Here is a 9,350-nt window from a genome sequence, read left to right on the forward strand (position 1 = left end):
AGCTATTTTGGAAGGCGGGCAAAAATGGTCTTTGAACTCTTCTTTCATCTTGGTCCATGTGGTGACCGATTCGGGAGGAAGTGACTTGAGCCAATCCTTTGCAGCACCCTTGAATGTGACTGGAAGCATGCGAAGTAGCTGGGTCTCGCGTGGCACATTTGGTACATTGAAGTAGTCAACCACATCATTTACTTCATCCAAGTGCTTGTAGGCGTCTTCGTGGTCTTTCCCATAAAAAGGAATCTCCTTGAGTTGAGCGAGAATATAGCACTTTAGCTCGAAAGTAGCGGTTGCGGGATTTGCGGGCTGCACAATTCCCGGGCCAGTGTCATCGCGCATCCTCTTCTTCCATTCCTCTATGGGGACTTCATCGATATTAGCCATAGTGATAGCTAAATCGTCTTCAAAATCGGATTCGTGCTCGTATGTGGGTTCTTCTTCTTCCTCAATCTCGTACTCGGTGTCTTCTTTAATTGGGTCTTCGATTGTCAAAGAGGCACTGGATGCTCCTGATTTGCAACTCCTCTTCTTGCTGAAAACGGACTTGAGGTTCTTGAGTGGCGAGTTCTTTGAAGAAGCGGATTCTCCAACGGTTTTGCCATTGCTCCTCCTTAGTGCGGATTCCGGATCTTCAAGAGGAGGGACCAGAGGTGTATCAGATCCTCAGGTCATGAAACAACTGTAAACAAAACAAAAACGCGTAAAAAGAACAAAAGAATAAATAAAAATTAAAACTGTGAATCAGCGATGAACTTGCCGAGTCGGCACGAGTGCACTCGGCGAGTTGAAGGCAAAAACATAAAAACTTTCTAATTACTTTTGAAAACGGATTTCTATTAAAACTTATACTAATTACTAAATTACCTAAGAATTAACTCTGTGTAAGATAAATCTTACACAAAGGATCGATAAAAATAGAATTTAATGTTAACTTTAGAACCGTTCCCCGGCAACGGCGCCAAAAACTTGATGTGTGCAAACTCACTTAGTTTTGAATCTACTTTTAATTATAAAATAAACACACAAAGGCAGTGAACCTATCAATTATGGTATAGTTAAATAATAATCAAAAGATGTTCATACTATTTAATTACCTTCCTATTAACAGAAAATTAATTATCATTCACACACAAGGTTCTTTAGCAAGCTAAAAATAACAAAAATCACCAATATTGAGTTAATCCTACCAATAATCAAACCATAGTCTCAATTTTGTATCCCCAAACAGAAGTTTAAAAGTTTTAGCTCATGTTTGAGGTAAATAACAGTAAACAAACAGATTCTAATTATCTAGCCATAATGGAAAACAAAAGATTAAGTAGAATGATGAAAATTTGCCTCAAATCTCCTTCGAAATTGGATTCTAGGTTGTATCTTCGTTCTCCAAGGTTCTTCTGACTCTTCAATCGCAGCTAACCTCTCCAGAAGGATTCCAGAAAATTCTCCCCATCGTTCTGAGAAGTTATCTTTATATATGCGAAACGACTCGTCGAGTCAGGTGCCGACTCGCCGAGTCCATCTCTCAATCCCCGTATACGATAGGTCTCTAGGACTCCGAGTCTTTATCTTCTCGAATATTCGCTCAGACTCGCCGAGTAGACGACCCTACTTGTCGAGTAGGTGCTGTTTTTTGGTGGTTTTCTTCTTTGTTCAATTCCCGCGCTCCCAACTGCTTCTCCTGCGTCCTTTTGCTTCCGAGCTTCACTTTTGGACTGAAAACATAATTCAAACACTTTTAAGTACCTTTTGTCCATGATATGCAATAATTTAGCTAATAAATGATAAAAAATCTATACTTAATATGAACTAAATATGCTCATATCACTTGCTGTCTTTGTGACTCTTGCATGACTGTCTGTGTATGTACGTGCTGACTAGTTGGGTCTTATTTTTTGTTATTATTATATGTGATACTGTGTATGTTGAGACCTTAAGTACTCTCCATGGTTGCTGATAGCCCACAGGGCATGCTGTATGCCCACTGAGACTTTGGGTAGTCTCCAGGGTTGCTAATAACCCACGAGGCGTGTTGTTGCCCACTGAGACTTCGAATAATCTCCAAGGTTGCTGATAACCCATAGCTGTTTATTTGTGATGTGCTATGTGTGGTATTTTGGGAAACCCACTAAGCTTTGTGCTTACAATTTGTGGTTGAAATGCTTTCAGGTTTTCTTATAATAAATGAGGGGCACAGCTCTATGGGAGACTTGTGTACGTGATAACTTTTGCCGATACTCTGATAAATGTATTAAGATTAAATGGTCCTATTTAAGATTTTGTAGTAGTGATTTGAATAAACACTTAAATTTTTAATTGAAAATTTTGGGTTGAATTTTGGGGCGTTACATGGGTAATTGAACTTCTCCGATTCCTTAAACAAGAACTTTATCACCATTAGGAATGCTAACTGGAATTCCATCCTTTGGGTGTGTTAGGTTAGTGAAATTCGACTTCAGACGTGCAACATGTTTTGTTGCCCCTGAATCGATTACCCAAGGCAACCGAAAATCCAAATTACCTACCATGTTGATTTCAAGTTTCTGCACATCATTCAACTACTTCATTAGCTTCTTGTACTGTTCCAGGCGAATACCTTGTATGGGGTTGGATTCCACCTCAGTGTTTGCTATCTTTGGTTTGGGATGATTTGGCCTTTTCTGATCAACAACACTTTTGCGACATGTATCTCACCAATCCGAATATCCAATCTTCTTAAAGCATCCATCAATAGTGTGTCCATTTATCCCGCAATGCTTGCACTTCATTCCCTCTTTACTAGTGTACTTTTTTTCAAACTGGCTCTTATCAACGATGCTCTGAGCACGTATCTGATATGATGTAGTATCTACATTGACTTTTCTTGCAACAGATACGTTTCACTGTTGTTCATCTTCTGAGACCAGGTGATAAACGGCTCAAGTGATGTCATAGGTTTGGTGCTAAGGATCTGCATTTTTATAGTTCCAAAGGTGTCTTCGAGTCCCAACAGAAGCTCGCGTTCTTTGTCTTTAGATTATGTTAATCTTTTTCCAATGTTGCAAGTGCACTTGCCATGGATACAAGTTAGTGTTGGTGAAGCAAATACGATTTCATCCCAGATTGCCCTCATCTTGGTGAGGCAGATACGATTTCATCCCAGATTGTCCGACATTGTTTAATAGGATGCAATAGCGTGCTTAATTTGATACCATCAAGAAAACAAAAAACAAGAAGAAAACAACATCTGTCACGTTACTTTCATTCAACGAAGGAAGAGGGATATAAATAGATTTCAATTACCGGTAGAGTTTGTTAGGCTAAAAATAAGAAAAGATAAACATTATGAAACAGTTATCTACTAAATATAATGGAAAATATTATTTCCTTTAGTATAAATAGAAGATTGTGTGGACCGCGGACAGGCAGATGATGGCCTATACGATTTCGTCAAAATATGTTGGCAGCTTTTGTTTATTTAAGATGGATCAGATTATCTTTTGGAAGAGAAGTTCTCCTGGTGCTGGGTAACCTCAATCGTTTAAGTTTATTTGATCATCTTTTCAGCAACATAATATCTCAATCGCACTATATATATGCATCGTTGTGGACAGCAAAAACCGCACCGCAACTAAAATTAACCGCAAAAACCGCAACCGAAAAACCGCAACTGCAATAAAAACCGATGGTGAGGTTTTCTGTTTTTCAAAAACCGCAAATTTGCGGTGCGGTGCGGTTATTAGTTTCCAAAAACCGCAAAAAAAAAAAAAAAAACGCACCACACAGCATATATTATATACAATTTTTTTATCAATTATTAGTTTGTTAAATATTAAAAATAAGACAAGTTTCATGAATTGAAGACGTATACATTACTAGAAGACAAAAATGTTGGTTTTTTCTTATGTTTCACTTTGAAAAAAGGATGAAATTAGACAATTTTAAGATATTTATTGTTAATTACTATTGATTTGACGTTTTTAAGATATTAGTTTGTTTGTGGTTTAAGTTAAATAGTTAATTGTCTTATATCTTATGGTTTTTTTTTTTATTACAAGTAATATGTTTGAACTCTTAAAACTATTTAAGCTATAAACTGTGGTTAAAGACCACACAAAATAACTGCACCAAATTCATGCGGTTAATAACCGCAACACAGAAAAAACAAAACCGCACCGTAAAAATAACCGCCTAACCGCACCGCAAAAATAACCGCACCATGCGGTTTTGAAATTGGATTAACCGTATTTGCGGTTAGTGGTGAGGTTTTAGCTAATAACCGCACCGAACCGCACCGCGTTCACCCCTAGACAAAACTATAAGATTCGAATTCAATTCAATTTATAAGCTATAATTAACTCATTAAATTGTGACTACAAAACAAGGTAACTGATGATTAATTGCATACTGCTAATTATCGATCGTTTATGAATGAATACTCCCTCATCTCCTCCTTCATTAATTACATCTAGGGATGACGACGTTGTGATTTCGGAATGATGACTTCCCTTCCTTCCATATTTTCTTCCTCCCCCATTCCACTTGGCTGGGACCTCCAGACCCTGTAAGTACCATGTCCCATTACCCTTGGGTTAGGGTTAGCTCTCATGTCCTCAGGACCACCTTCGGTTTTTGGACTACTTCGGACAGAGTTTTTAATTCCCCTATGTAGCGGTCTCTGTGGACGTGAGCCAGGCCTAGGGTTCTTCATATCCTTTTCTTCCAGCGATCGTGGCTCCGGACGCGTTCTCTTTATTGATCCATCGGGCACAGTGTTGGAAATGTTACGATTTTCTTTTTCAAAATCTTTGATCATATATTTAGAAACCCTCGCAGCATTGGTTTGAGGAGTTACTCCGATGAAGATTAACGTGATGAGAAGTACAACAACAAGGGTGAAAAAGTGGAGCCTTGTAGCCATTGAAATTGTTGGATGATGATGTTCGATTGCTGATGATCATGGGAATGGAGAGAAATTTTGAATATGTGGATGGTGTATATATATGTATGCATGCATGTTTTGTAAGGTGACCAGAGACGTAGGTTTGGAAGAAACCCTAATTCTAAACCATAAAAAAGAAACAGAAATGAATGAATAAAAAAGAAGTATTCAAACACCTGGGTGAATGGAACTTGACTTTCATCCCCAGCCTTTGACTTTTTTAGAGGTCAAGAAAGAATGGCCGACCAAAATCCAATCTAATTGTTAGAAAAGATTCCGAAGAAATATATTAAATTTAGAGGGTTTAATATGAGAATTATTTTACGCTTCTAATTAAAACAATCAAACGTTTCCCTTCTTTATAGTTATAACAAATATTTAAAATAAAAATGTAGCAATTAATATTTAAAAAATTAATACTAATCTCATAGTATAGTACTATAGTTTACCATCATCAAGCTTTGGAGGTGGGCCCACATTTGGTTCCATGAAAGTGGGGATTTGTAAAAGCCAATGCGAATTCGTTAGATTCGACGAGAAAGGATAATCTGGAAGCTTTCTTCGATGGGGAATCCACCACCTTTGAAACAAGATGACGACGACGATATTTACACTTACGACGCAGATAACATTAACGTTGATCGAGAAATCGACCGTCTCTTATCATCCGATGACGAACCAGATCAACTTTCATATCGACACGGCAGCCACCTCTTGCACATTGAAACATCCCCGGTGACAAATCACGCGGCATTGCCACCACTACCACCGTTCTCCTGGAAGAAGCTATGGAAATTCACCGGCCCCGGGTTTTTAATGAGCACAGCGTTTCTTGATCCGGGAAACCTAGAGGGGGATCTGCAAACTGGTGCTGTCTCCGGGTACTCTTTGTTGTGGTTGCTTTTGTGGTCCGCCGTGATGGGGCTTTTGATCCAGCTGTTGTCCGCCAGGCTTGGGGTGGTGACGGGGCGGCACATGGCGGAGATTTGCAGGGATGAGTACCCTTATTGGGCGATTCTGGTTCTATGGTTTATGGCCGAGATAGCGTTGATTACAGCTGACATTCAGGAGGTGATTGGGAGTGCCATTGCCATTAAGCTATTAAGCAATGGGGTTGTTCCACTTTGGGCTGGTGTCTTGATAACAGCTTGTGATTGGTAAGATTTTTTATTTCTTTAAGCTATGAGATACTCAATATAATCTATCCTTTATTGCTCTTCAGTCTTTCAAAGATTCTTTTGGTAGTTCTATTAAGTTTTAACTGCGTTTCTGTTGCTCCATCATGATCAGTTTCATTTTCTTGTTCCTTGAGAGCTACGGAGTGAGGAAACTGGAAGCTCTTTTTGCTTCTTTTATTACAATAATGGCACTCTCATTTGCATGGATGTTTGCTGACACCAGTCCTAGCGGAAAAGAACTACTCATAGGTTCCATCGCCTACTTTCGTCACAAAGATGGCTGCAAACAAATCGACCCAGCTAATATAATATCAACAATCAAAAGAAAATTGTTTGCATACAATCTAAATCACAATAAAAATCATCGTTTCTTTATATCAGAATCCACCTTTTCTAATTGAGCGAACTCCATCGGTTTGTTTGCAGCCCAAAGTGTTCGATAAATTGTTTGACTGAAAACCAATTACAATCTGCAGGTCTTTTAATTCCGAGAGTTGGGTCAAAAACGATTCGGAAAGCTGTGGGATTACTCGGTGGCATAATAACACCTCATAATGTCTTCTTATATTCTGCAGTCGTACAATCAAGAAAAATTGACCCCAAAAAAAAGGGTCAAGTCCAAGAAGCTTTGTATTACTACACAATAGAATCATCACTTGCCATTTTCGTGACCTTCATGATCAACATGTTTGTCACCACCATTTTTGCCAAGGCTTTTTACAACACAAAAGAGGCCAACACTATAGGCCTATTGAACGCAGGGTATTATCTTGAAGAAAAATACGGAAAAGACGTTTTCCCAATCTTTTACATTTGGGGGATCGGGCTTTTAGCAGCCGGGCAGAGTAGCACGTTAACGGGCACCTATGCCGGGCAGTTCATCATGGGCGGGTTTCTTGATCTTGACATGAGAAAATGGTTAAGAACTTTGATCACAAGGAGTTGTGCGATTGTGCCAACGATTATTGTAGCAATTTACTTTAATAGATCAGAAGATTCGTTAGATGTTCTTAATCAATGGGTTAATGTGCTTCAAGGGATGCAGATTCCTTTTGCTGTTATCCCACTTGTTCGATTGGTGTCATGTGAGCGGATCATGGGACCATTTAGGATTAAACCATCCATGGAGGTATGAATTTATTATTATTAATTATTATTATTTTTAAGAAAGTTTAATGCTGTGATCTTTTGGTTATTGGTTAATTTGTGTTTGTAGAGGGTGGTATGGTTTGTAGCTTGGATTGTGATTGCTATCAATGGATGTGTTTTGATAGAGTTTTTCGTGTCTCAAGTTGATGGATTCATGATTGGTTTTGTGGTCTGTGTTTTGAATGTTGCTTACGGTTCGTTCATTTGGTATTTGATTTCACATGGTAATAACTACTTGGTTGTTACTATCAGTGTCATTGTTATAGTCATTGTTGTTAGTATCATTGTCACTAATAGTTGGGTTTGTATTTTGCATGCAGATCATGTACATGTAGCTTGACCCAACGCGATAATGGTGGAGATTTGTAGAGGGATGTTGTAAGTATTTATTATGTAGAGTTTTGTGTACATATTAAGGAAGTTTCAAGTTCGCTCACTCTATAGTTGTATTTTTTTTTAAATATTGACTATGGATTGTATATATTTACAAATTTTCTCAAATAGGAAATAGAATGCTATTATATTGTTAGCTTCGGTTTTTCTAATTAAGACACAATAAGGGAATTTTAGTAATTTACTCTCTTACTTCTGTTAAAAAAGTTAGTTTATTATTTCTAGCTTAGGTTTAGTCGTTTATACATTTCGTTTGTCTAATAGTAACTTCATCATTGTAGATAAATTAAATGAAATAGAAATTCTCCCAAAATCGTTTGTAACATGGTATTAAATTAGAAATTGATCATTTCTTCCACTTGAATTCATTATCATAATCATGTTAGAATCAAATTCTAATGAATCAAACATTCTTAATGTTAATTTCAAGCACCTATTTCATTTGTTATTCTTCGTATGCTAATGAATCCGCCGTTATCAATGTTTCAAGCCCTTGTTGCACATGTTCTTCTAATAATATGAGCTTTGTTCTTGTTTCTAATGTATTCAATGGCGTTGGATTCATTTCCTATAAACGTTCGATGATCATACTTATTTTTGTTGGAAACAAACTTGATTTTGTAGATATTGTTCTAATTTCATGGTCATAGATTGGATTATGAATTCGCTTACTAAGAATATAGCAGACAATGTTCTTTTTTCTTGAAACAGCACATGAGATCTAGACTGAACTAAATCATCACTTATGTCCAAAATTATGGTTCTTTGATATATCAAACACATCAACAATTATATTGTAACACCTGAATTTTTGAGGTAATTTATATTTAATTTTTGGCATAATTAAGGTTGCCACAACATGGTGAGTTTAGATTATAACGCGTGTTTTATTTTATCCGCCACAGCATGGCAGCATGTGTCCACGACGTGGCAGCCACCTGATGGTAAACCCTAATTTTTTAGGTCCCCCTCCCCCCTATTTAAAGGAACGAGGAAGCTAGAGTTAGCTCATCCTCATCCTCCTCAAGCCTTGAAGAAACCCTAATCTCTTTCGTCTATTGTTGAAGCTCTTATTGTTGTTCTTGGAAGCTATTAAAGGAAGATGGAGGAAGTAGTGAGCTAAGATCCAGCAAGCAAGTCTCCATTCTTCACCTTGGAACTTTTCTGGACCTTTGTAAATGTCCTATACTCGATTTTTATTATGATAGGTTGCTAGATATTGAGTTTTGTCCCATAATCTTCTTGTTCTAGTTAGATTAAATGGTGAGATCTCATAAACTTTGCAACTTCATGAATCTCTGGGACATTTGGTGTAGTTTGTGGCTTGGATATGTAGTTTGGTTGTATTTTGAAGTCATGCATGGGATTTAGGTCATAAATTCTCTTTTTAACCTAATATGGGTTCAATACATGCATTGGACATGCATGTCTATAAAGCACCAACTTTTATGTTGGTTTTAGTGTTAGAAACACTTCTAGAAAAGATGGACTTTGTACTTAAAGGAGTAAGTGCTTAATGGTTAAGTTCATGCCTTGTGGAACCTAGATTTTGAGTTTTGGACCTTTTGGATGGTCCTAATGGGTAAAGAAACTTTATCCTTCTAGACCATGTTTTGGACTAAGTCTTGGCTTGGAAGCTCGGGGGCTGAAGAAAACAGCTTAATCCATTAAGATGTCTAGAACCCAAATACCACAATGTGGCATCAAGTCAC

General features: G+C 37.6%; 1 protein-coding gene across 1 annotated transcript; it reads left to right on the top strand.

Moving 5' to 3' along the window:
- The first annotated feature begins 5,719 nt into the window (after positions 1-5,719).
- LOC111889126 (metal transporter Nramp2) lies at positions 5,720-7,231 on the top strand. Its single transcript, XM_023885273.2, has 3 exons — positions 5,720-6,075; positions 6,209-6,345; positions 6,573-7,231. The coding sequence occupies exons 1-3, from the start codon at positions 5,735-5,737 to the stop codon at positions 7,229-7,231; spliced, it is 1,137 nt and encodes a 378-aa protein (XP_023741041.1). The 5' UTR covers positions 5,720-5,734.
- The last annotated feature ends 2,119 nt before the right edge of the window (positions 7,232-9,350 follow it).

The sequence above is a fragment of the Lactuca sativa genome, chromosome 1 (assembly GCF_002870075.4).
Source record: "Lactuca sativa cultivar Salinas chromosome 1, Lsat_Salinas_v11, whole genome shotgun sequence".
In the NCBI taxonomy this organism is placed as follows: domain Eukaryota; kingdom Viridiplantae; phylum Streptophyta; class Magnoliopsida; order Asterales; family Asteraceae; genus Lactuca; species Lactuca sativa.

What these genes read in the sequence shown, in the direction of transcription:
- LOC111889126 (XM_023885273.2), top strand. Translation starts at nt 5,735, where the DNA reads ATGAGCACAGCGTTTCTTGATCCGGGAAACCTAGAGGGGGATCTGCAA. An exon ending in TTGATAACAGCTTGTGATTG is followed by an intron (nt 6,076 to 6,208) that starts GTAAGATTTTTT and finishes CATCATGATCAG; the next exon opens with TTTCATTTTCTTGTTCCTTG. An exon ending in CGGAAAAGAACTACTCATAG is followed by an intron (nt 6,346 to 6,572) that starts GTTCCATCGCCT and finishes TACAATCTGCAG; the next exon opens with GTCTTTTAATTCCGAGAGTT.